Source organism: Bufo gargarizans, chromosome 6 (genome assembly GCF_014858855.1).
Source record: "Bufo gargarizans isolate SCDJY-AF-19 chromosome 6, ASM1485885v1, whole genome shotgun sequence".
In the NCBI taxonomy this organism is placed as follows: Eukaryota; Metazoa; Chordata; class Amphibia; order Anura; family Bufonidae; genus Bufo; species Bufo gargarizans.
In genome coordinates, this window is record NC_058085.1 from 63,253,057 (window position 1) to 63,280,697 (window position 27,641).

Genomic DNA, 27,641 nt, shown 5'->3' on the forward strand with positions numbered 1-27,641 from the left:
CTACCTTGCTATAAAGAAGAACTGCAGTTTGCATAATGATATTATGCTGATTGCTGAGATTCGGGATTGGGCTACACAAGATTACGTGACACTAAAGAGGAGCTCTCCCCTCTCCTGACATGTCTGTTTTAGTAACTACTTGCATTTCTACAGCATCTTTTCATATAACTTTTTATGTTGTGCCATCCCTCTACTATTCCTTCTAGAAATGTATGAATTAAAAGGGTTATCCAACCCCTATAATGCCCCTAAAATGTTTTGATCCACACGACTGAAAGATGCAGAGTCGGCTGTGTGGGCATCAGGAGCGCCGCGGGTGCTGGAGTACGTATAACCAGTATGAGGGGCCAGGGCATTCTGGGGGCATTATAGGGGTTTGATAACCCCTTTAATGTACAACTGAGAGTTATTCATTGGGGGGGGGGGGGCAGCACTGAATGGATGGTTGTCAGACTGTGGGCAGAAGGAAAAATAGAGTAACAGCACAACAACAAGATGTTTCAGGATGGTTATTACATGGAGAATGCCAGCAGTTGGCATCTAAGGCCAGGGCTACATGGTGATTTGTAGTCACGTGGTATAGCTTATCATCGTCACGCTACTACATTGCCCCCAATGATAGTGAATGTGGTTTCGTTGCGACCCGCAAGTTGCTGTGACCACGGAATGGGAGTCGTCAGAAATCTAAACCTGCTGGATTTCTGTGATCACGTTCGGTAATACTGGGTACAACCGTCTAGTATAGCTGTAGTGCAGCCCTTGCCTTGCGATAGTGAATGTGATCATGCAGAATTCCAGCAGTTTCAGATTTCTGCTGATTGTCACATCGTGGCATCTCGCAGGTCACATCTAGGTGCTTTGATGGACTTCCATACCTTATCCCTACGTCTGATAACCCAGCTGTTTATTATTTCTGTTGTAGAACTACCGTAGGTTTGAGTTTCGGGTATATTTTTTTTCCTTTTTGTAGATTATATAATTTATTAATTTTTTCAATGCCCATCAGATAATCAGGGAATCTTGGTAAATTGTCACCTGTTGGGGTCTGTTGATGTCAGATTACAATAAGTTGCATGTTGTTAAAGGGGTTCTCTGTGGAATGATTTGCCTCCTTCTAGGAGGTGAGGGGCCGTGGCCTCACTACACACTGTGCTCCAGCACTTGCATATACAGTGGTCCCTCAAGTTACAATATTAATTGGTTTCAGGACGACCACTGTAAGTTGAAACCATTGTAACTCGAGTTCATAACTCTGTGGAAAACCAGTTATTGGTTCCAGAGCCCAAAAATGTAATCTCAGAATAAGAAAAAGTGAAATCTTAAGAAAAAAAGCTGATAACCAAGACATATAAAGCAATTAAAACCAGACAGGAATAGATGCTGGAAGCTGTAAATGACTTTCTATGGTGAGGACAGTAGCTCCTTTCAGGGTCCCGTACCGTACACCAGAAAAATAAAATGGAGCCGTCGATCAACTGGAGTCCAAAGGAGCAGCTCATCCTGGCACAGACAGGGCAGGGGGGTAGAGGGCATTTCGTACCACAGAGGGGATACTAGACAACCCATAAAGATGCTTTACCAATGAAATGGCCATGTAGATTGGTTGTCTCTGAGCCATTGTTGAGTCTGGTTTCAACTTAGGATGGCTGGAAAAGACCAAATATTGTATCCTGAAGCCATTGTATCTTGAGGAATCGCTGTACTACATATCGGTGAGTGTTACTGTCAGGCTGCTCAGCCATGATGGCATATCGTAGGCAGGATCGAATCATTATCTATTGTAAATCGGTGTAGTGAGGCCACATCTCCTCTCCTTACCTAGGCAGCTCTGCAAGTGGAGGCAACTCCGTTCTAGGACAGGTTGCTGGTGGCCATTTTAATTCCCAAAGAACCCCTTTAAGTACATTCCTCTCTTTTTCTCATTTGAGGAGATGGAGGTAATGTGTCCAGTGTTGCCGGCTGGTAAGGCTCCAGTTTTACTCATCTGTCGGCCTCTGTTCTCTCGGCAGGTTTTCCGCTTTGCATCACGCTGCGCTCAGTGGCAACTCTGAACTATTGATGCTGCTTCTAGAAACACAGGCAGCTGTGGATATCAAAGATGGCAATGGTGAGTGTGAACAGGGCGAGTCCTCTGGGATATCTGGAAGCATGCCGCTCTTGTATTAAAGGCCTTCTCTCTGCTCCATGTAGGAATGCGTCCCTTACACTACGCTGCGTGGCAGGGCCAGCCAGAGCCTGTGCGACTCCTTCTCCGAGCAGTTGCCAGCGTCAATGCTGCTTCCAATGATGGACAGATTCCCTTGCACTTAGCTGCTCAGTATGGACACTATGAAGTGGTAAGTGGCACATTTGTCTAAAGGCCCATCATTTCTGCTTGGCGAATATAACCTCGGCTTATCCTGAAAATGTTAGCTTTTCTGTCAGTTAAAGGAGCAGTTCTGGTGTACACCCTGGTACAATTGCTGAGGCGGCCATCAAGCATCCACTGAGTATCATGCATGGGTCCTATTAGAATAGTAACATGTGCGCGATGCCTGCTGGGTGTTGGACAGTTGCCTTACTACCTGTAGCACCCAGAGTGAGAATGTCAGGGAATTGCTGCCCTTCCGATGAAAAGTCAGATCAAGATTGCTGGACCCCAAACATGTATAGGCCACTCTTGTATTTGAGGGAGTAATAAAAAAAATTGCTCTATCATAATACTTACCAAATAACTGTACCTTACACTGCCTAAATAATATAACAACTCAGTTCTCACATAGTAGTGCCATAAGGTATAATAGTGCCCATATTGTACCACAGCCATGGTATAAATTTGAGATGACCAGGGAGTGTGGACTACCAGAGATGGCTTCCCTGTTGTACTCTCATGTATGAGTCAAGATAACAAAGACAGTGGATTTAAAAGGGCTTTCCGAGATTTGTCAACTGATGTCCTATTCTCTGGATAGTCCATCAGTATCTGATCGGTGGGAGTCCGACACCTGGGACCCCCACTGATCAGCTATCTGAGAAGGCACTGGTGCTTACAGTTGCCCCTAGGCCTGTGATGTCACGTGGCCTAGGCGCACCTCCACTCCATTGACATAAATGAGGCTGAGCTGCAATACCAAGCACAGCCACTATACAATGTGCGGCTCTGTGCAGCAAAAACTGCCAGTGCCTTCTGAAACAGCTGAATGATGGGGGGTTCCGGGTGTCAGAAAAAGTCTCAGAAAATGCCTTTGAATGGAATCTGTCACATTGAATATGGTCTCTGATCTGCAGGCAGCATGTTATAGAGCAGGAGGAGTTGAGCAGATTGATATATAGTTTTATAGGAAAAGATTTGGTATAACTTCTACAATATATGGACTTTTGGATCCATAAAATAGAAGTGTGTACACAGAAAAAGCTGTCCATCAATGAGTAGGACCGCCCACTGGACTCCTAAGCACAAATGGAGCAGAAATTTAAATCGGTAAGTTACAAGTTATCCTAACTTTGCTACCCACAATACTATGTCGCTCTGTTCAGCTCCTCCTGCTCTAGAACATTCTGCCTGCTGATTGCACTACATTTTGAACAAAAAAGTTCCCTTTAAGGACACACTACAGATCTGCAGTTGTGATTTATTTTATAGCACCTCTATCTTCCAGGATGCTGGACATGTGAAATGCAAATGGATAACATATGCACAGCAGATGTGCTGTGACTGGTACAGGGAAAGAGTATTTTTTTTTTTTTTTAGGCGAGAAAAAAATAATTATGTTGCCCCCATCTTGGCGCTCCATATTACGCACACCTTGCTAAACACCTTTTCATATCTCCACTTCTGCATGCCTGTAAATATGGCATAGGAGGTGATTATTGGGGTTACAGGCAGCCATATTTGAATTTTTAAGGATTTTGAGTATACTGTAGTTGTGCTTTAATTGTTTTCTATTTCCTGTCCCCTCTACTGCTAGTCTGAAACCCTCTTGCAGCACCAGTCAAATCCATGCCTTGTCAACAAATCCAAAAAAACACCCTTGGATCTGGCTTGTGAATTTGGGAGGGTAAAGGTAAGACTAGTAACCTTTTATTTTCTGATTCGTATATTTTGCCCCTGTCATCCTTTCTGGTTATTATCTATCTGCCTTCCTGTAGAGCTATGGTTTTAGGACTTTTAGCTCATCGAACTCTAGGGGAAAAAAAGTACAGATAGGTCCAGCCTTAGGTTGGGTGGTGCCGTATGCAGGATCTTCTCTTGATACCCCTCCCTGTCTATAGGTTACCAAATAGTACCTATATAATACAATCATACAATGTACAAATAACACCGCTCAATGTGCCAGGTTCTGGAACAAGCTCCACCTGCACTGGTCACACTTACCTTATGGCCACTCCTGTCTACGGAGCCTAGATGGTTATTTCGTGGAGAATTGCTTGGCTGAGGTAAAGGATCTTCCTTAGCAGCTCTTCGTCCGCTATGGCCTCATAGAATACCCCACCTCCTGCTATTCTCATTTCTGGTAGTACCTTCTACCAAATTGGTGGACCCTGGAGTTCTGCAGAAACCAGGTCTACAGAATCCTACCTACCGCCAGTACTAATGTATTGTCTCCTTTAATTGATTCCTTAGGTGGTGCAGCTGCTTCTGAATAGCCATCTATGTGTCTCCCTGTTGGAAGGCATATCCAAAGATCACACAGACCCTAATTTTACCACACCTCTGCACTTGGCAGCAAAAAATGGCCACCGGGAGGTCATCAGGTGGGTGGAATAGCTATAGCTTCCATGGAAGGCATGAAATGATTTCAAGATCTGTATGGACTTACGAGCAGTTGTGTTTTGCCGACCTCTTTCTTTCAGACTGCTCCTTAAATCTGGCATTGAGATTAACAAAGTTACAAAGATGGGCACTGCATTGCACGAGGCATCACTATGTGGAAAGACCGAAGTCGTGAAGCTGCTAATAGAGGTAGGAAGTAAAACACTAAGAACTGTAACCTGGGGAGATGTTTTGGTGGAAATGACTAAACCTCCTCTATCTTCGTAGAACGGCATCGATGTAAATATCCGGAACACGTACAATCAGACTGCTTTGGATATTGTAAACCAGTTCACCACCACCCATGCCAGCACAGACATCAAGCAGATTCTTCGAGGTAACTGTGCATGTTCTTGGCATGTGACAAGGTGGAACGGTTCAAATAGCTTGGTGATGTCCTAAAACATTGCACATTCTCCATTGCAGAGGCCTCTGGGATACTTAAAGTCCGGGCCCTGAAAGATTTCTGGAATGCTCATGATCCTACTGCTCTGAATATCAGGGCTGGAGACCTCATAACTGTTTTGGAGCAACATCCAGATGGTCGATGGAAAGGTCATATCCATGATGCGCAGAAGGGAACGGATAGAGTGGGCTTCTTTCCTCCAGCAATTGTAGAGGTCATCACAAAAAGGCTCGGTGAGAAGATGACTAAATATCACAACGCCCTATAAGAAGTTAAATGTACTTTATTGCCTGAGTTGTGCCTAATTTTCCTCCCCTATAGGCTCCACTCTATCTCGTAATGCCACAATACCTTCTCAGCAGCGTTTGGCAAAGCCACTGCTACCGCAACCCAGTCAGTACGGCACAGTAACCAGCGTTGGTATTACCTCTGAATACATCGGAGGTAAGCGAGTGCATGGTGAGAGTGTGATTATGTTTTTTTAATCATGTGCATATCATTTTAATTGTTACTTATGTGCTTTTGCTAGCCGGTGACCGTCACAGTGTGGGCAGTGAGGGCAGCCTTGGCAGCGTACGCAGCGCTGGAAGTGGCCAGAGCTTTGAAAGCAGTGGTCTGACCTCCACTCTCCTCATAGAGAATGCTCAGGTAGCTTTCTTGAAGAACCTTTTCTTATTACCTTCCATGTTGCTTTTGAATGTCTTTGTTTTATTGGACACTTTGGTTGTCTTCTTTCAGAACCTACATCATTGTTATGAAGATCACCATAACAGAATATCTGTTGGTGAGGATCAGCTTAATCCTGTTTTTTTATTAATTTTTTTTTTTTTTTTTTTTTTTACATAATTATTATACATTATTATTATTATTATTCTGCTTATTAATATATTATCTTTGTATTACGCCTGTTTTAGGCACAGCTCCTGGTCACGTGATGCACCCAGTTCATGGGGTGGAGAAAGACCCAGGATCTTATATGCAAGGAAAGGTATGTGGTGGCGTAAAGTGTGTAATGTTGTCACAACAATTGCTCACATGATTATACTGAACCATTTACAAGGACAGTCGAGAATAAGGAAAATTTAAAATCTTGCACATGAAAATGAAATGTAGACGGACTTTTATACAAATATATTTTGTCAGTGCAGAGCTAGCAAATACTGGTAGCAGAAAGCTGTTTTCATGCCGAACAGCACCTAGGACATAAGTATTTTTATTTCAGTTAACGGCTATAGAGACCCTGAATTTTTTTTATGGTTCATTTAATTCCTAAATGAAAAATGAAAGAACTTTGAAAGGGCATCTATCAGCAGATTTGTACCTATGACACTATCTGACCTGTTGGTAGCTGAAGACATCTGTGTTGGTCCCATGTTCATATGTGCCCAAATTACTGAGAGAAATTATGTTTTAGTATATGCAAATGAGCCTCTAGGAGCAATGGGGGCGGTGCCATTACACCTAGAGGCTCTGCTCTCTCTGCAACTAAAGTAACAACCAAAAAAATCTGTAACACATAAATAATGGATAAATATATCTTATATTATTACAAAATAAATCATTAAAGTATCAAATATAAAAACAGCAATGTTGGAGGTACTGATCAACACAGATGTGTCACAGCGATACTCCCAGTACATAGTATGACCTAACCAAGAGACAGTAGGCACTGGTAGGGATCAGTGAACATATTACACATTATAATAACAGGCCTTTTTTGTCCCATAAGTAGCTACCACACCATGTCACTAATTGCATCACTTGTCATGCAGATTAGTGGCACTGTTATAAGCACATGTTCAGGGAGCAAACGTCCTCCATATGCGCACCACAGTACAAGTAACAATGCCAAGGCAATACTCTTACCAATGATGTATGTGCGAAAAAGCTATGGGACGCATTGTCCCACAGGTAATTCCCACACCATGTCACTAATTGTATATAGTGTCATACAAATTGGTTGTACTGCTGTAAGCATATATAAAGGGAACAAACATCCTCAACTTGCATCCACAGTGTAAGTCTAATCCACAAGGTCAATCCTTAAAAATAATGCATCTCTCTGCAACTGCCGCGTCCTCTGTACTTAGATAGGGCCAGGCAGTGAAAATGTCATAACACCTGGCCCTGTCACACATATGAACATGCGACCAACACAAGTGCCTTCAGCTGCCAAGAGCACATGTAGCAGGTCAGCCAGTTCCATAGGGACAAATCTGCTGACAGATGTCCTTTAAAGGGAATCTGTCACTAGCATATTAGCAATTTTTTTTATTTTTATGAACCCATGTGTAATAAAGTACCTTATTTTCATGTCTTGTTCTTTTTTTTTTCTGCGTCTTGTCATTTCTTTAAAAAAAAACGCTTTTTATGATATGCAAATGAAGATGTAAGGAGCCCAGAGGGGCGTTATTCTTTGTCCACGGTGCCCAGGAACGCCCCTCTGAAGTGCCGTGCCCGCCTAAATTTGAAAACTAAGAACTCCTCCAAGTTTGCCTAAATCGCCTCCCAGAGGCGCGGCTAAGTGCTGTCCCCCCCCCCCCTTCCCAACGCCGCGCTCTGCGGCAAACAACCACGATCCTCCTCTCGCCCGCATCCGAAATCCCACGCAGGCGCAGTGCCGGCGATTGCCTGCGCGATGATAAGAGGACTGAGGGCAACAGCGTCACTGGGCATGCGCCGATCCCAGTGACGTGTTCGCTGTTTCCTGCGCGGGATTTCGGATGCGGGCGAGAGGAGGATCGGGGGTGTTTGCCGCAGAGCGCGGCGCTGGGGGGGGGAGCACTTAGCTTCGCCTCTGGCAGGCGATTTAGGCGAACTTGGAGGAGTTCTTAGTTTTCAAATTTGGGCGGGCACGGCACTTTAGAGGGGCGTTCCTGGGCACCGTGGACAAAGAATAACGCCCCTCTGGGCTCCTTACAGCTTCATTTGCATATCATAAAAAGCGTTTTTTTTAAAGAAATGATAAGACACAGAAAAAAAAGAACAAGACATATGGAAATAAGGTACTTTATTACACATGGATTCATAAAAAAAAATTGCTAATATGCTAGTGACAGATTCCCTTTAAGAGTCTTTGTTAAAAAATTTCTACCATTTTTCTTCTGTTAAGTTTGGATAAGTCCTTTACCTAGCTGATGGTGCTCCTGAGTCTGACAGGTGACTGCTTTCCGCCTCCCTTCTCTCAAAGTTGGAGAGAGCAGCAGGGAGGGAGAGGAAATTCTACACAGCAAATCAGAGTTTGGAGAGGGAGGGAAGCATTCAAGGGAGTAAAGCACACACAAAGCAGTTTGCAAGGGAAAGCCAAAAGCATCCTGGACACACAGATCCAGCACCGATTACTGGAAGGGACATGTGCACATGAGAGAGTCTGGAACTAGGAGCAGGTTGTAAACTGAATATCAGGGGGTCTGACAATGAATGAAGGAAAGAAGAATCCAGGCTAAAACTCAAAACATTGTAAAATCATGTATTCCAGGTCAAAGGTGTCTATAATATTTAATGCTTCCTGATCTACATTAAACCCTTGAATATATGATGCTTTTTTTCTTCTGCCAGTTATTGCATTAAAGACAACTGTCTGTTTTTGGTAAATACTTGTATTCCCCATGAATTGACAGTTCTTAAGAATTAGTGCTGTTCCTTGGTTTTTATTTTTTTATTCTTCCTGAAAGAAATATGTATAAATGGGTATTTAAAGAGTCTATATCTTATCAAAAATCTTTTGATATGTCATAGACATATAAAAAGTTTAGATTGTGGGGTCTTGAGCATTTTGAAAGTGGAGACCCCCACCGATCCCTAGAATAAGGAGAGAGAAGCACTCTCTCTCTCCTCACTGCTAAGGACAGAATCAAGATGGGCCCATAGACTTCTATAAAGTCCAACTCGTCTAGCCAAAAGATAGAGCGTGCTTCCCTCATCTTTTTCTAGGGATCGGTGGGGGTCTCAGCGCTTAGACCCCCACCAATCTAAACTTTTGATATGTCTCTGTTAGTGACCCTTTAACATGTGGTTGTAGGGCATTTCTCTACACGCTCTGACATTGTCCAGTCTGTTGGCAATGCCCAGTTGTCAATGTATTCATACTTTTCCAGGAGGAATAACTTAGGAGTGACACAATGCAAAATTCAAAGAAAAGATGCTCCAGAGTCCAGAATGATTCTTAAATAGGAAATACTAGCATTTACTAAAACGGACATGTCCTTTCTGTTGCGGTTGCAGCTTGTGATTATTTTTTGATATTCTTGTGTTTGACATACAGACATGCAGTTTAATTGAATTTCTATATTGTATAACATAGGGTCTTCAGTGTTTCTACTGGACTCATTCAGACGGCCGTACGCTGTCCCCAAAAATGCAGATCCGTTTTTTTGCTGATTAGATGCTGTCCCATTCACTTCTATGGGGCCCTTTTCTTCCATTGCACGGCCCAGCAAAAAAATGAAACATGTCCTATACTTGTCCGTGAAAATCAGGACATGGCCTTATTGAAGTCTATGGATCAGCAAAAAAACGGAATGCAATCCGTTTTTTTGTGGACATGCTAAACTGTCCACAAAAAAAGGATCCGCATTTTTGCGGACAGCATACGGGCGTCCGAATGAGCCCGAATATAGTTTGAACCTTCCTACCATGTACATTTAATGTATAGTAACGTGGTAAATGCATTTCTTTACTTATTTTGCAGTCATCCTGTGGTATTCACACGCAGCAGATTTCTGCGTTGGTGCCAATCATCCAGATGAATTTCTGTGGCGTGTGAATATAGCTTTATAACAGACGCATCTAACATTCAGCGGTCTGTATAGGTAAAATCTCCCAGTATTCCCCTTCCTCAGGAGCAGGTGCAAATACATAGACATACTTTGTATTGTATGGCATAAAGGTACACTGGATACATACCAACTATTTAGAGCCATGTGGCTATTCTCTACATGAAAAGGGCGCGCTATAGCGCCAAAACCGGAAGTGACACACCGGAAGTGCGATGCGTTCCAGGGAGAGAGGCAGGCGCAGGGTGGGACTACCTTTTAACAGACGTGATGAACAGAGTAACAAGGGAAGTCAAAGACCTTCTACAAAACCAGGATGCTGAGAAACCTAAACCTACACCGAAGGGCACCTGGAGGTAGAATATAATAGGGACATTAATTTTAACATAGTCGTATACCAATTATACCCATTGTAAATGAATGAATTTAGCAGTTACCCTATTTATGTTATACGTCTTACACCATTTAATTTTAGCCATTTGATTATTTATTATTACCTTTGTTATGTTTGTCTAGATTCCTACGTCCTCATATATGTCTATATATTGTTAGAATCTATAGTGCTTTGATACATACGTTTATATATTACTTGTGTCCCCTTCTAGTGGCCACTTCCCCTGTGAGCCACTGTCTGCCTCCCCTCCTGCCCGATGTGCTGCGGCTTGGAGCTCACCGACTGCTCCTCCTGTTCGGTGCGCTCCAGCTCGGAGCGCATCAGTGCCCTTTTAGTATTTCCGGTATTCTCACAAAAATCCTTACTTCGTGAAAATACCTTACCCCTCGTGACTTCCAGGGGTGTGCGCCTCAGCGCAAGTGCACTACCACGTCACGGGTAAGGTAAAATTACAGGGAGCGCTGACTCACGGACACCACGCATGCGCCCTCAGGGGTAAGGAAATCTGACGGTCTTTTCTCCTTACCCTCACACTGCACACGCGTGGATTGTGAAATCTCCTTTTGCTCCCAGCACTATCAGCTATCTGGGGGGTGGGTGATGGGTGCAGCATATTGGAGGGCATAACCCTAACCCTTGTGAGAGTTAGGAGATTTCACAATCCGCGCATGCGCAGTTTGAGGGTAAGGAGAAAAGACTGTCAGATCTCCTTAACCCCTGAGGGAGCACACGCGGTGTCTGTGAGTAAGCGTTCCCTATAATTTTAACTTAACCGTGCCGTGGTAGTGCACTTGTGCTGAGGCGCACACCCCCGAAAGTCATGAGGGGTAAGGTATTTTCACGAAGTATGGATTTTTGTTAGAACACCGGAAATACTAGAAGGGCAATGATGCGCTCCAAGCTGGAGTGCACCGAACAGGAGGAGCAGTTGGTATTTTCATGAAGTAAGGATTTTTCGGCGCTTCTGGTTCTCTAGCGTTCCAGGCTGTCACTTCCGGTTTTGGCGCTATAGTGCACCCTTTTCATGTAGAGAATAGCCACATAGCAATAAATAGTTGGTATGTATCCAGTGTACCTTTATGCCATACTTTGTATTGTATGTCTATGTATTTGCACCTGCTCCTGAGGAAGGGGAATACTGTCCCCGAAACGCGTTGAGCCATATATTTATTGAAATAAAGGGATTGACCAGAAGCCTCCAGAAGTTTGCTGCCATCAATCCTTCAGACCTCTCCATGCGATCCTGGCCAGGGAGGTTTAAAGTCACAGGTGTCTTGAGCTTTATCCTGCTGACTACCCCCCAGCAAAGTGGGTGCATACAGATTGTACAATTTTTTACTTTTTTATTTTATATTTGATCATTTTATTTGTCTCATTCTATTTACATTAATAATATTGATCCCCAGGTTCTCTGTAATTATATTTATATTATCCTGATTTTATCTGTCACTGGAGCACTTATCTATTTATTACCTGGGACCGGTGAGTCCCCTTTCTCTTAAACCTGTTTCCATCAAACTATTCCAATTACGCTTCTAATCCATGTATTGAATATACTATACCTAAGACTAAGGGAGAGGTGCTAATCACCTCTTATCTCACGGACACTTACCGTCAGACTGGTGCGATTGCATCACCATACGGCGGTCTGTCGCATTTTCTAACTACTGACGTCCAGGTGTTTGACTCCTTCACTGACCCAATTCTACCATTTCCTCAGCCTTCACTATCCCACTTCTGTTGACGCCCATATCCCCTGTGGGATTTCAAGATCCCTTAGGACTGGAATAACTTCCTTTTTTTTTTTTTTTTTTTTTTTTTAGTTCTTTACTGTCATTCAGGCTGTCAGTCAGGATTAGCATAAGGGAAGTAATGCAGTGTAATTTATAGCGTTTCTCCACCTTTTATGTAGATTATACGTAGGCGTAAAGTTTCTAACCATCATAAGGCATTGTTTGGCTCTTTTAGACAGTCGTGAGTGTTTTGCGTGTTGTCATAACTATTGTATGTGACTTATCTTCAGGACGCAGAGCTTATCTATTGCTGGCTGCGGAGTTTCCAGCTAGACATGTACGTCGGGAACTTTTTATCTGCCGGCTATGACCTTTCAACAATCAGCCGAATGACCCCGGAGGTGAGGGCAATGATACAATGTCGGGTTCAGATCCATAATTCTGTCCTCTTCTTCAGCCATCCTTTTCAAAACTCGTAATTATCTCCCTTCCTTCTGTAGGATCTCACAGCAATCGGTGTCACAAAACCCGGGCACAGAAAGAAAATTTCCACTGAGATTGGCAGGCTGAGTGTTGCAGACGGACTTCCTCAAAAAACACCAGTGAGATTGCCCTTTACTCTAACATGATTTAACGCCGGCGCAACAACCCCCACATTTAGTGAAAAAAACACTTTTTATGGCTTTTTGGAGTCCCCAATATTGTAATACTGTATGAGGGGGCGAGCCTTTGAAACTGCGACCTAGGAATGGAGGACAGTGCTCCACAAAACAGAGTAGAGAAGGACAGATGGGAAAGTAAGAGGAGGAAAAAACGTAAAGCGCAAGATCAACTACAGCTAAATCGTAAAGCAAAGGAAATCTCCACCTCATTATCATATATGTAGTGTTTAGGTAAAACCAAAAATTCTGTGCTGATTAATTTCTTAAAGGGATGGTTCAAAGTACTCAAGTTATCCCCCGATCCACAGCATACTGGCCTCTGTCTGACCACTGGGACCCCCACCAATCTTAAGAATAGGGATCCCATGTTCCTGTCCTGATGGTGCAACAGGCCGAGCATGCTCCCTGCCGCAGCATTCATTCTCCATGGGACTGCCCGAAATAGCCAAGCGCTGTACTCCAACAGTCCCATAGACAATGAATTGAGAACTAGGGCGCATGCTCGGCCTGTTGCTTCATCAGAACGGGAACAAGGGACTTCCGTTCTCAGGATTGCTGGGGGTCCCCAATTAGTCAGATAGGGTATATATAATCTACCTATGGTTTTCTATAACATCGCTCCAAATCTATTCCAAATCAAAAATTATTCCGCGTTTTTTTTTTTCTTTTTTTTTTTTTTTTAAAGAGTGTGGGGAGGCGAGTGTGGTTAGCAGTGTTCATGAGTTTACTCTAGATTTATCACTGGGACTTTTTTAAAAGGTGGTGAAAAAAACTAAAATAAACTTAGTCCAGTAGGGTGGTGGCATAGAAAAACCGGAGTAGCATTTCTAGACAAAAATGTTAGGTTTAACGGTGCTCCAAATTTAACAAACGACGTGTGCCATTTGATAAATTTGGCACAAAGGACACCAACACAGAGTACCTGGAGCTCTGTATCAGAAGCCATTATAAAGATATACTTTAAAGAGGACACCATTCCCGACATGCCTGTGTTAATAGCTACATGCCTTCCCCATGTAATAACAATTCTGGAGCATCTATTGTTATGTCTGTATGTTGTGCCATTCCTTTATTATTTCTACTAGATGTATGAATGAATTGGTAGCAGTCTGCAGTAAGGGTACAGAGGGGAGGTAACAAGTTGGGGGAGGGGGGTGTACCTGCACAGTCTGAGAATGGCAGCATTGATTGGATAGAGTGAGTCTGTGCATGGACACGCCCCCAACTGGTTTCCACCCCTCTGTACCCTTACTGCAGACTGCTAGCAATTCATTCATAGCTTCTAGTGGAAATTATACAGGAACAACACAACATACAGCCATAAGAATAGATGTTCCAGAATTATTATTACATGGGGAATGTATGAAGCTATTAAAACAGAACAGTCAGGCGCGTTGGCAGGTCCTCTTTAAGAAATTAATCATAGGATTTATTTAGATCAGGGGTGTGTAACCTGCAAGTCTAGGCGTCGAATGCCATTCTGAATGAGCCCCAACCAGCAGGACCAAGACATGACGAAACATCCTTTACATAAAGCAATCTCCTATAGACAGGATTTGTGAATGGGGGCCCCCCTAACCTTTGGGGCCCCCAGTTGAGCAGAGCGGCAGGTTGAGCATTCTTACAGCCACTCCATTCATCTCTATGGATAACAAAGTCCAGTGCCTGGCTATTTCCAACTTCCCCATAGAGATGAATGGAGTGGCAGTGTGGATGCTTGACCTGCTGCTTCATTCATTTTGCAGGGCCCCCGGGGTATGGGGCCCAGAGTCTCATGATTGGTGGGGATTCAGATGGTTGGACCTCCACTGATCTAATGGTTATCCCCCACTGCAGGGGTTAACCACCTTCAGCACTCCAGCTGCTGTGAAACTACAACTCTCAGCATGCACACGTACTTGGCAGTTTTTGTAACTGTAAAGAAGGACTCTGGGAGTTGTAGATTCAAGGAGGTGGTTGATCCCTGCACTAGGCCGTAAGTTGATGTAACGAGAATGCCCCTTTAAGACAGAACAGTCATTCTTCTGATGAAGAGAACAGAGTTCTATCCTCTGGTCAGAGAAAGGAGAAGCGGCATGCAGGAAGCGGAGATGTGTAGGTGCTAATGGTGCAGTGTGTGGTTGGCACTACTAGGAGGCGCTATTACTTTGTCATTTCTATTTTAAGGAGCACTCCAGACATGCAGGCCCGAGGGGACCAAGCATTACTAGAATTCTAGATTTGGTGCTTTCTGTCTCCCAGGCGCAACAGCTCGTCCGCTTTATCCAGAGTGATTCTTTTAAGTTTGTTGCGTTCTTCTGCGTATTTAGAGTGTCTCCATATGTTCGTTTAGGTAGACCTGTGGGATTGGCTTTCTCAGTTGGGGCTCCCTGAATACCACAAGCAGCTGTCTGAGAATGGATACGAATCTCTTAGCAGCGTGACAGAACTGACCTGGGAGGAACTGCAAGAGATTGGGATTCACAGCCTAGGTAAAAGAGCTTGGGGATAAAATAATGGGATTTTCGTGACTGATTCTGCGTGGATATGAAAGGACAGCTCCAAAATCGCTTTTAAAGTAAGCATATGGTCGTGAGGAGGATTTACACTGAAACAGAAACGTACCTTTCTTTTGATATTATGTGCCTGAAATCCAGAGAGCACGTTATTTGGATGCCTATTAGCATGACTACACCTTGGAAGGGACCACACCATCGCTCTACCAGTAGAAACACAAAAGTGCCTCCCCTTTTGGTTGGTTGACCATGTCAGGCGTCCCCTGCGTCATTGCTGCTGGCTCTGAAATCTCGCATACTGATCAGTCTAAGGGCTCATGCACACGACCGGACCGTATATTGCAGAACGGAACAGTTGGCCCCTAGTAGAACAGTTCTATCCTTGTCCATAATGCGGAGAATAATAGGACATGTTCTATTTTTTTGCTGAACGGACATACGGAAATGGAATTCACTTCTGTTTTTTTTTTTTTGGTTTTTTTTTTTTGCGGACCTGTTGAAATGAATGGTTCCGCATACGGTCCACAAAAAAACTGAACGGACACGGAAAGAATATACGTTCATTTGCATGAGCCCTACGTTTGCTCAGAACAGCCCTTCCCCCTCTCCACTCTTCTGTGCAGACTGATTGGCAGCGATAACACAAGGGAAGCCTGACACTGTCAATTAACCAGGAGGGGGCGATGCTGGACGGATGGACGGATACTGGAAAAGCGTTGGTACACTGCCATCCTAATTTGCGTAAAAATTATTTTTTTTATTTATCTGTATTTTAGTTGCAAATATAAAAAAGAAAGGCCTGTTTCTGATTTTGTTGCTCGTCCCCTACAAGACCATATGCTTAATGTAAAGGTGATTTGGAAGCTGACAGACTACCTTTTAAATACTGTAGTAAATTTATTACGTTAATTAAATTCCTCTTGTTCTGTTTCTCAGGGCACCAAAAGAAGTTGCTTCTGGGCGTGAAACGTTTGCTTGATCTCCAAAAGGGATACACAAGTGGGGGCACCTTAAGATCCAGATTACCGGGTTCCTTGTCTTCCAAGCCCGTTCTAGAAAATGGAGAACCCCCTATCACACCCAAGCTTCAAACCTTCCAAAATGTGGAGTTAAGCCGGGAACTCCAGAGTGCATTAACACAAGGCAGTGAGGTGCTGTGTACAGGGAGGCGTTCGTATAGTCAGGAGAGTATTAGTTCTCGTTCCCAGGGCTCGGGTCACTCTCAAGAGTCCATGACTCAGCAAGCTCCGGCGCTCAATAACTATAAAGTTCTGGACTCCAGTTTACCAGAAAGGAATTTGCCAGAGGGAGCGGACCAATTGCAAAGACCAACTGTTGCAAATGGATGTCCTGTCCGTCCTGAACCGCCTGTACCTCCTCCCAAGCCCTCTATGAAAAAACGTTCGTTGAGTGAATGCCGCTATGCGCTGTCCGACGGCGAGCCAGAGGAGGAAGAGAAAACTCCCACTTCAGGCTCAGTGGCACTGGGTTCTTATGCTACGCTTACTCGTCGCCCAGGTCGTAGCTCACTCACAAATGGACAACCAGTAAAAAAAGTCCAGCGGAGTCAATCCTTTGCTGTACGGGCACGGAGGAAGGGACCACCCCCTCCACCTCCTAAGAGACTAAGTTCTATGTCTAGTGCGGAAGGCAACACTTCTGCTGAAGATAACTCTGTGAAAAGCATAGCGGCAAATCTGGAGGGACAGCTAGAGTTTAAACCTGTGGAGGTTTGTAAAGCAGAAGCCTTGGAGAACTCCGGGGCTCGAAGAAGGACGGTGAGTGAGTCTGCCGCTGGCGTTGAGGTTAGATTATCATTGCCACTTGCAGCAAGAAAAGAAGAGGACAAAAAAGAGGAAAGTATCTCCTCACAGCATAGCTCTAGCGAGAGCATTCCTTTTGCCGAGGAAGGAAACCTTACCATCAAACAAAGGCCCAAACCGCCAGCAGCCAGGGCGGAGTTTGTTACGGTGGCAGAACTGTTCTCGGCGGTAGAGCCACAAACTCCTGCGCATTCACAATCTAGCTGTGAAACCCAACAGAGTCCAGTAACTAAAAAAGAGGCACCAATAGGAGTTAAACCCCTTATAAGTCCTAAGCCAAATCTTGATCCTAAATTCCCACCTGGGACTCATGGCTCCAAAGTCAACGTGGAGCTGGAATTCAACCTCATTGAATCTGATACAGTGAAGAGAAGGCCAAAGATCAAAGACAAAGAGGCAGGCAGCCCTCCAGAAGCCAGTCAGAAGAGTCCCACTAACCCCCCACCAGCCGAAGCAAGCACTTTAGGTGCTCCTCCAGCACCAAATACTGTTCTGAACAGATTGGCCAAGATGGAGAAAGGTCCTATAGGTTTGGAAAGAAGAGAGATGCAAGAGACTCCAAGGGAGAAGGTAGAAAAAACAGGTAGTGTATCCAGTCAGTATCCAGTATTGTAGTATTAATTGCTTGACTGTCATTTATAGTGTTTGCTGAAGAGAAGTACAATCTGGCTGTTTGTATTTTATGCCACGTGTACATTTCCATTTACTTGGAAGAAACCAAGTCAGAAAACAGCACATGGCCACAGCCCCTCTGTTCTAGACCACCACGATGACGTCTTCCGAACCTTCCCTTTAAATTAAAAAAATGCATTTGAATTTCTTTTTTATACACACTCTAAATTTTAAAGTAACCCTCTAATTTTTTTACTTATTATGCCAGCCCGGGCTTAGTGACCTCCTGTGACCACAGGGGGATGCTACTAGTCCGTGTAGTAGCGGTATAAGTGATATGACATTGCATGACTTCCATTTAAATGAATGACCTCTAGCCTAAAATGGACCCCATCTTTTGGCAGACCATCAGTACCATTACCGTATATACTAGAGTATAAGACGAGTTTTTTGGCACATATTTTTGTGCTCAAAAAGCCCCCTCGTCTTATACTCGAGTCTAGGTCTTGATTGCGAAAATTCGCAAAAAAAATCGCATTCAAATTTTCGCATAAAAATTCGCATGAACTGGTATTTTGCCAAAAATCGAATATTCGCTTTAGTTGGTTTTTGTACTGTTAAAGTTATTGTTGATACCATATTCTTTTTCTTTGAAATAAATATTCAAAAACCTTTAACCTACTGATGCCTCAATTAATGTAATTTTATTGGTACGGTATCTATTTTTATTTTTGAAATTTACCAGTAGCTGCTGCATTTCCCACCCTAGTCTTATACTCGAGTCAATAATTTTTCCCATTTTTTGGGGGTAAAATTAGGGGCCTCGGCTTATATTCGGGTCGGCTTATACTCGAGTATATACGGTAATCAATTTATGGCCTGTAATAATCTTGGGTAGAGTTTTTATCAGCTGAGAAATAGTTTGGTAGACAACATTTTGGTGTATTTGGTCACAGTCGAGTAGGTGGTGGCTGTATGTGATAAGCTGCAGCTGCATCCCCCTCCTCCACTGTCCCTTTGAGGAGACACAATACCTGCTTTAGAATTAGTAATATGGCAGCTGTCGTTCATGGACTTGGTCTCCTTGTGTTTGGTTTACATCCTTTTCAGGACATGTATAGTATGTACGTAGCTTCCATACGCAGTTATAACCTTCCTCATCATGAACTGTCTCTTTTATGGATTTACAGGCTCTCAGGCGCACTTGGTGATTTCTGGCCCTGAGCAGGTTTTGCAGAAGCCTTCATGGGGATCAAATGGTCCACCCCCAAGTACAAATTCAATTTTATGGACAAACGAACCATGCACTGTCATTACGGAATGGAATAAGGTGCCTTCCCAGAGCACGGGTAGCTCACAGCTTGGACCATCAAGATATTCCACCTCACTACAGAAAACCCAAGATGACCGAGAACCGATAGAAAAAAGTATCAGGTAAATCATGTTAAAGGGGTTCTCCGGGATTGATGACCTATAATTCAGGATAGTTCATCCATATGAGACCAGCAGGGTCCCGACTTGCGGTACCCCCCACCGATCAGCTGTTTGAGGCCAAGGCACTCGGCTTACCAAGCACAGTATGGTGGCTGTGCTTGGTATCGCAGCTCAGCTCCATTCACTTAAATGGGGCTGAGCTAAGCCTAGGCCCCGTGACCGATGAACGTGACGTCACATGGCCTAGGAAAAGGCCTAAGCGCTCACAGAGCACTGCTGCCTCTTGGTACAGCTGATTGGCGGGGGTCTCGGGATTTGGACTCCCGCTGATTTCATATTGATGACCCCTCCTATTGCTACACACATGGGAACCTGCGTATGTAGACTCCTACATAACAATGATGTCTGTCTTCTCCTATCAGCGACCCTGCTCCTCTGACGAAGAACATCTTAGATGACATCAGTACAATGTTTGATGACCTTGCAGAGCAGCTGGAAGCCATGTTGGACTGAGGAAGGCCTATTCACATATTTTTGGCACTTTAGCTGGGACAGCATGACGGCACAGCTCCGCTAGCATCGGGCTTCTCACCAGCTGTGGCTCCACCTATTGCACACCAGTCACCGCCATTAAATCTGGTTCGGATTGAGAACTTTTGAGCGGCACGCTAATTCCCCCTTTCCACACTTTTTTCCCCATAGACAGAGCCTTGTTGCTGCTGATGCATTGATCAGAGGGATTTTTCTAGTTCTAAATTACTCGTACTGCTTAATGTATGAAATAACCATCTCAAAGAAGCTAATGCCCCTGCCCCAAGCTTTGTCTATGTACTGCCACACCAATATCAGTTTGATTAAACTGTATTATTCTCTCATTGCTAAATGAAATTGTAAATGTTAGATTTTTTTTTTTGTAAGAAAAGTCTATTTTAAAGTAATTTTATATATATGTATGTATAAACCTCTATAAATATATATTTACTAACCGGAATATGTCCGTGCTCTTTGTGATGCAGTACGTTGTGTTCTTTACGTACCATTTAAGCCTGTTTGCATCACTATGGCGGTTGATGCATACGCTATCTAGTTTTAGTGTTGTATAACCTAGATTAGGAACCATTGGGTGGACCATCTAGTCATTATCCATACAAAAATTGGTTGCAAATCATCACAAAAATATAGAATTTTTCCTATTTGTTACTACAATTCCCACATGACACAGTGCGGATGGTATTGTATATTATAGTGCTATAAATTGGCCAAATCATAGTAAATTGTTTTCTCCAAAATTGGTGGATTTGTCCAATATTATGCTTATATTCCTATGTCAGTAGAAGTGCATGCTTGGCCCATGCCAAATTGAGGGGGGTCTTCATGTACTTCCATTAAATGTCATATTTTTTATTATATTGTCCACTTGGGACATATACACTGCGGATTTACTTGTAGCCAATCCATAGCATTATACAGTACCAACAAAGTAGATGAGATTGTAAGAAAAAACTTAACCACAGTCTGTGAAAAAATTCTGCAGCCTAAACTGACCTATGTGCATTTTAAATCTGTAGTAAATGAATATATGCTCAGGACGGCCACCATGATTTTTGCTCCTTTGCAATACATCGGTCTGTGGTATTTGTGGGATGCTGTATTTCCTTATGGAGAGCTCGCCTAACCAGTGTGAGGAGTCTTATAGGCCAGGAAATGCTTCTCTGGACTTCTGGGAAGCGATATGCAAATCAGCTCTACAAGTCAATGTTCAACCATAAGGGTATCACTCCATAAGGAGATATAGTATCCCACAAATCCTGACCTAGGCCTCTCACCCAGTTAAGCTGGTACCCTCTGCTTTGCTCTGATGAGGGGAAATCGCCCTGAAACGTCCATCTGCAGATGAGGTGCTGGCTTGATTGTTATCCAAGTCATGTCTCGAGGTCTGTTTAACATTGACTTATAGGATAGCTGCCTTACATCTGGTGGCGTTAGAGGAAGAACTTGTTAACAGCTGATTTGCAGACCCTCCTTCCTAGGTCTATGGTACAAACTTGTTCACCCCATAAATGCCTCCTGTGAGCTCACAATGTCATGACATGTTTAGAGTGTGTCTGTGAAGGTTTTCCTTCATCCAGGTCATGGTATATCAGTAGTAATAAGTCAGAACTGTACTGTATTTTTATTTTTCTTGAAGACGTTTCGCTAGTCTTCCGACTGACTCAATTTGAAAGGCTTGTACGAGAATTCTCCGACATTAAACACTGGTGTCTTGTGCTTCAATCATGGAGGTAAGGTGTTGATTGCATTTGTATGACTAAAGCTATTAGGTGTGTTTAAACTGTCTCGGCAGAGTGGTTACAGCCACATTGTAAGTGGCAGACAATAGATATCGCACCCCTACACCTCGATTCAAGCTTAGGTTCACCAACTTAGAAGGACTGGCTCTAAAGGGGTGTGAAAGAAGCTTTTATGTGTCCTTAACACCAGAGTCTGATTCTGTCCTGGGTTATATGCTGGCGTAGCTGCTGTTTTGTTTCCCCGGTGTACAATGATTGGCACTGCAATCCTCACTGGACTGCACAATATGAATGTCACCCAAACTTGAGATTCTTCACTGAAACCATGTTCACGGCTGATGACCGCAGTCACTACATGTTCAGTAGGTTAAAGGAGCACCTCCTAGGGCAGAGGACCTTGGAGAAGGTGTTTGAGCATGACTAGTGTGTGTGTGTTTTGCAAAACAGTCTGGATCTGCTGAGCCAAACTTGCTGTATCATAGATCATATGATCCATTATGCGGTGAGATCCAGCCCAGATGGAGGTCTTCTGTCCGATTCACATGATGTGGTGAGTTTGCGACAGGATGGCCCATAGTCTGGCTAGAACCCACTGCCTCATAGATCACTGATCAGGTGGGTTTGGGTCAGCAGAACAGAGGTTGATCCATGTAAGGACCTTCTGACCTCCCCCTCTTGAGGGAAGAAAGGGATCGTCAGTTGAACTTAAAGAGGACCTTTCACTAGAATAAAACATCTAAACTAACTATACAGACATGGAGAGCGGCGCCCAGGGATCTCCCTGCACTTACTGTTATACCTGGGCGCCGCTCCGTTCTCCCGGTATAGCCTCCGGTATTTTCATAGTTAGGCTCCACCCAGGGGAACCTGCCGGCGTCTCATTCTCCCATGCTGTAGCGCTGGCCAATCGCAGCGCACAGCTCATAGCCTGAGAGGCTTTTTTCTCTCAGGCTATGAGCTGAGCGCTGCGATTTAGAGTGACTTACATCATGCTAATGTTTGTATGATTATTTCTAGGGGAGGTTAAAGACGTTGTCCAACCTTTACTAAATGATGGTCTATTCTTAGGATAGACCTCAGCAGCTGATCGGCAGGGGTCCAGCACCCTCGCCGATCAACTGATTTGCTTGTAGCTCTGTCAACCTTGTACTGTTAAGCGCTTGCAGCACTGTAGTAACGAGCTCACTCCACTGCAAGGTTGATGTTGTTGTGTAGTGCTGGCGACTGAGCTACACCTGATCGTCGTGGTGTCTGACTACAGCCAATCAGCTAGGATATCCTGAGGATAGGTCATCACATAGTAAAGGCTGCACCAACCCTTTAAAATTTGCTTTTTTACATTTTTTAGATGGGCACATTGCACACACTCTGAGGTATGAACGTTATTTCTTCCTTATTCTGTTTGGCAAGGTAAATCTGTTCCCTGTTTTTTAACTTGATCTTGGTGCTACAGTTGCGTCTCGTGGTTTATTTAACCAGTGATATATTTTTGCTCCTCAGTTCTTTGTGAACAGTCTTTGTTCCAAGCGGATGAAATCTGATCCTGGCGTGTTATGTCCACCTCACAACAGCCTCAGGAAAGACATGACTTTCCACAAGGTCATCGGTAGAGCGTAAAGAATAAAATGTTCATCATCTTGTTCAGATTAGGAATTTTAGTAGAAGAAACGTATGATTAATGTAAAAAATGAAAATCAGACGACATATAGTACTTGATAATCTCTTTCTACCAAAGCTAGAACCAGCCCTGTACCTCACATGGATCCAGAGATCTCCCCATTCATGGCTCAAGGGGAGTGTCTTTTCTGCTGTAGCTCAGGGGGCGTGTCTCAGCTCTCCCTATCACAGCTCACGAGGCAGCTGAGAGATGAAACTGAGCATGTGCGGTCTTCTCGGTGAGCAAGACAAAGAAATAAGAAAAAAACAAAAAACTGCAGGTGGCGCTATACCAGCGGTTCTCAACCTGGGGGTCGATCGGCCCTTTCCGGGGGGTCGTCTGAGGCTTCCCATTAGGGCTGCACGATTGTAGCGTTACATTACCCTACCTCGTGAGATTTCCCTACCCTCCTGACTTCCCGTCGCACTGCTAATGACGTGAGGAGGCGTTGCTGAGTTTTGACGATCTGCGCATGCGCAAACCGACAGTTTATGGAAAATCTCAGCGGAGTTCAGCTTCACACCGGGACACTGCGCATTCGCTGGCCGGTGTTAGCCGCAATATTTCCCTACTAAGGCTCTCCTGCGCATGCGCAGTGTCCCGGTGTGAAGCTGAACTCCGCTGAGATTTTCCATAAACTGTCGGTTTGCGCATGCGCAGATCGTCAAAACTCAGCAACGCCTCCTCACGTCATTAGCAGTGCGACAGGAAGTCAGGAGGTAGGGAAATCTCACGAGGAAGGGTAGTATAGCGCTACAAATAGGAGAGAGATTGTTTCACACAGGAGTAACATACTTTACACGCAAAGACAGTTATGTGCGCAGTTTAGGACACATGAGGGGAACCAGCATAAGATGCTATATGTCTTATGCTGGCCCCCCTCATGGCCCTATGTGTCATAGCACACATCCCCTATAACAGCGTCCTCCACAGGTCCCCCACAACACAGCGCCCTCCACAGATCCCCCACAACACAGCGCCAATTACAGAACTACCCAACACCTTGTAATAGACTGGCATACATCCTGCATATCAGATATTTACATTACAATTCATAACAGTAGCAAAATTAGTTGACGTAGCAAGGAAAAAAATGTAATGGTTGGGGGTCACCACAACATGAGGAACTGTATTAAGGGGTCACAGCTTTAGAAAGGTTGAGAACCACTGCGCTATCCAGATACATTTTATTGAATAACTCAGTTGCTATGCAAATTTTTGAATTACATGCAATTTCAAAAGTATTCAGATCCAGGTGCTGGTTTGAAAACTGTAGAATACTTTTCGTGGGACAACCCCTTCAAGGTAACTTTGAGATAGCTGTAACATACAGCCAGGATTACTAGCTGTCACTGCTGCTGATGTTTTGCATTACAGGTGTTTCTGGAGAGGAGCAGAGGTCCAGAACAGGTTGAAAATAAAGTAGCTTTACTTAATGGGGTTACTGATGTAAAAAAAAAATATAAATAATCAAATACAAAATCAGACACCATATAGACATGACAATCTCTTTGCAACAAAACTAGAACCAGCCCTGCACCTCACATGGATCAAGAGATCTCCCCATTTATTGCCCCTGTAATTTTTTACAGTGGGAACAGAGCATGTGCTGCCACCTAAGTAGGTGGATGTGCACATTACCATACAGATTAAACACCAGGGGGCACCACTGTAAAGACTTAAAGAGAATATTTCACAACTGGAGCATATCTGTAACCAAGTAATTTACAAAAGTAACTCGTCTTTCATGTTGAATTATATACCAAAGTAACTTAAGGGCTGTTTCACACGAGCGAATGCCGTGCGTGGCATCCGCTCCGTGAAAGAGTGCCAAGACCCGATGCAGACTGCAGAGGCACGGAGCAGTAACATGACTGATAATGCTCCATGCGCCTCTGTGATCTCTTTACTACAAAATCACAGCGACAACTTTATCTCACTGTGATTTCGTAGTAAAGAGGTCACAGAGAGGCACGGAGCATTATCAGTCATGTTACTGCTCCGTGTCTCTGCTGTCCGCATCGGGTCTTGGCACTCTTTCACGCAGCGGATGTCATGCATGACATCCGCTCGTGTGAAACAGCCCTAACTCTGAAGCTGCTCCAGTCCCTGCTCCTCTTCAGTTCCTGACCCTGTTCAATGTGCAAGGAAACAAGTACTGTTACCTCTTCAGCAGTTGGGACACAGGTAGCAGCAGAGTGGAGGGGGGAGGATTTCATGGCTGGCAAATAACAGGGAAGCGAGGATGCCCTGTCCCACTTTGACATCCTGGGGAAGCGTAGAGTGGTAAGGGAACCCAACACCGTTTTAGGGTATACAGGATGGTGAGGAGATGGTGCACAATACACTGGCACCGGCCGTGTGCACCCCGCTTCACAGATGTGGACCCATTCACTTGTACTACATGTACAAATTACGATCCCCAATGCATGAAACGGCCGATCAATGGCTGTGTGCATGAGCCCTTAGAGAGGGCCTGTCACTATGGATGAGCGAATGGACCTTGGATGTTTCATGATTCGCATTAAACTGGAGCTCTGTACAGTATTAGAATGTATTGGCTCCGATGAGCCGAAGTTATTGCTTCGCGTTCGTGCAATAACTTCATAAGTTAATTTGTACTGTAAAAAAAAACAGTTCCTGAACTCTAGTTCGGTTCCAAGTGGTACCTTGGAACCGAACCAGAGTTCGGGAAATAGTTTGTTTTAGTAACGACTTCCATTCCCCATATAATAATTCTGGAGCATCTCTTCTTATGACTGTGTTGTGCCATTCCTCTATAATTCCTTCTAGAAGTTAACAAATGAATTGCCAGTAGTCGGCACTAAAGGTCCAGCTAGATGTTACCAGTTGGGGTGTCTCCCTGCACAGTCTGACACTATCCAAATCAGTACTGCCAGTGTCAGACTGTGCAGGGACACACCCCTAACTGGTAACACCCAGATGGACCTTTATTGCAGACTGCTGGCAATTAATTCATACACTTCTAGCAGGAATTATAGAGGAATGGCACAACATAGAGACATTAGAATATTTGCTCCAGAATTATTACATGGGGAATTTAAGTCGTTACTAAAAATAAACAAGTCCGGAGAGGAGACGGGTCCTTTTTAAAGAGGAATTCCAGATTCCGCAAAAAAAATAATAATAATAATTTAATATATGCACGGCCAGGGCAGATTTTCACCTTCTGGAAGTAAACAAAAATGGTTCCTATTCCATGACAAGAAGTAGAGATCTTGAAAACCATGGATAATTGACACACAGAGTCAAGTAGAAAATTGCATATTTTTTATTATACAATGAATATACCCAATTTTGTGATACCTGAATACCCCTTTAGGGAAACAAGCCTCTTCTCAGTAGTTTTTACAGGCACCAGAGACTTGATTCCTTGTTTTATGTACATGTTTCAGTAACAAATCACACCCTCTGGATAGAAAATATACATCATGTAAAATAAAATTAAAAAAAAACAAATTCCCCATTCATTCTGTGCCTAGATGCAAAGTGAGACGCAGTCCGGTCGTAGGAAGGACTTCAGAGATTCCCATTCTAGTTAAGTCATGCATATGGCACAGAGGCCTGAAGAACGGCAATAGAAGACCCTAGCGTTGCGCCAGCAGGGCTAACCATGCATGATGTGTCAGGACGGGGCATTCCTCCAGAAATCATAACCGGTTATCCCTCCCTTAGTTTGTCAGTGCAATGGGGAGGAGCCCAGGTAAAGAAAAGTAATGGGGTAACTTCTCCAACTGCTAATTGTTTGTAAACAGGCAGGGAGACGGGAGGCACAGGAGGTGGAGGAAGCGCCAGCAGTCATGGCCGGCTTTGAGATATAAAACGGCAAACTCAGCAGCATCTCTCCAAATGGGAAGATAGTTATACTGGTTCTGTCCTCCTCCCTCATGTCTGATGGTGTGGGAGCAAAGACACCCCCCACAAGACATATTTTGCAGTCAAAATGGAGAGTTCATGCCCAGTTTGGTTTCAAACTGAAGCTTCTGTCGCTTCTGATAACGAACACGAACCCTGCAAAAAAGAAAATTAAAAAAAGATTAAGAATCAAACTTTATGGTGTATATTTTCTTTTTTTTTTGTAAATTATTTAAGATTTAGCATTTTTATGAATAAGCAAACGGAGTAAGTGTGGGACGCAGCCCAACAAGTGTCAAGGACACCTATCCAATAGAACATAATAAAATATTCTTTGAAAGATTATCTCTAAAAATGGTGCAGAATGTTGTATAGCACACACCTGGATAGGTAGATCTATGGTGTTAGTGCAAGATAATGGAGTCTCAGCATAGATCTTAGGGTCCATTCACACATCCGTTGTTTCTTTCCTGATCTGTTCCGTTTTTTGCGGAACAGATCTGGACCCATTCATTTTCAATGGGTCCTGAAAAAAAAAAATCGGACAGCACAATGTCTGATTTTTTTTCAGGACCCATTGAAAATGAATGGGTCCAGATCTGTTCCGAAAAAAAAAAACGGAACAGATCAGGAAAGAAACAACGGACGTGTGAATGGACCCTAAACATGTAAAACAGGACAGGTAAATAGG

The 27,641-nt window shown here is 43.8% G+C and overlaps 2 protein-coding genes across 5 annotated transcripts in view; one reads left to right on the forward strand and one right to left on the reverse strand.

Moving 5' to 3' along the window:
- The window catches only part of CASKIN2 (CASK interacting protein 2), a 41,406-nt gene extending 21,289 nt beyond the window's left edge, over positions 1-20,117 (forward strand). For all 3 annotated transcript variants that reach the window (XM_044296970.1, XM_044296971.1, XM_044296969.1), the window contains 17 exons: positions 2,010-2,107; positions 2,191-2,336; positions 3,948-4,043; positions 4,604-4,734; positions 4,834-4,942; positions 5,021-5,129; positions 5,219-5,431; positions 5,520-5,642; positions 5,728-5,846; positions 5,937-5,982; positions 6,113-6,186; positions 12,391-12,501; positions 12,601-12,702; positions 15,095-15,233; positions 16,194-17,663; positions 18,883-19,126; positions 19,549-20,117. In XM_044296970.1, coding sequence (XP_044152905.1) covers positions 2,010-2,107; positions 2,191-2,336; positions 3,948-4,043; positions 4,604-4,734; positions 4,834-4,942; positions 5,021-5,129; positions 5,219-5,431; positions 5,520-5,642; positions 5,728-5,846; positions 5,937-5,982; positions 6,113-6,186; positions 12,391-12,501; positions 12,601-12,702; positions 15,095-15,233; positions 16,194-17,663; positions 18,883-19,126; positions 19,549-19,639 — 3,421 coding nt within the window. In that variant the 3' untranslated portion in view covers positions 19,640-20,117. The remainder of the gene's footprint in view (positions 1-2,009; positions 2,108-2,190; positions 2,337-3,947; positions 4,044-4,603; positions 4,735-4,833; positions 4,943-5,020; positions 5,130-5,218; positions 5,432-5,519; positions 5,643-5,727; positions 5,847-5,936; positions 5,983-6,112; positions 6,187-12,390; positions 12,502-12,600; positions 12,703-15,094; positions 15,234-16,193; positions 17,664-18,882; positions 19,127-19,548) is intronic.
- Positions 20,118-26,343: 6,226 nt separating this feature from the next.
- Positions 26,344-27,641, reverse strand: part of TMEM94 (transmembrane protein 94) — a 114,042-nt gene continuing 112,744 nt past the window's right edge. For both annotated transcript variants that reach the window (XM_044300009.1, XM_044300008.1), the window contains exon 32: positions 26,344-27,106. In XM_044300009.1, the coding sequence (XP_044155944.1) occupies positions 27,034-27,106 (73 nt within the window). In that variant the 3' untranslated portion in view covers positions 26,344-27,033. The remainder of the gene's footprint in view (positions 27,107-27,641) is intronic.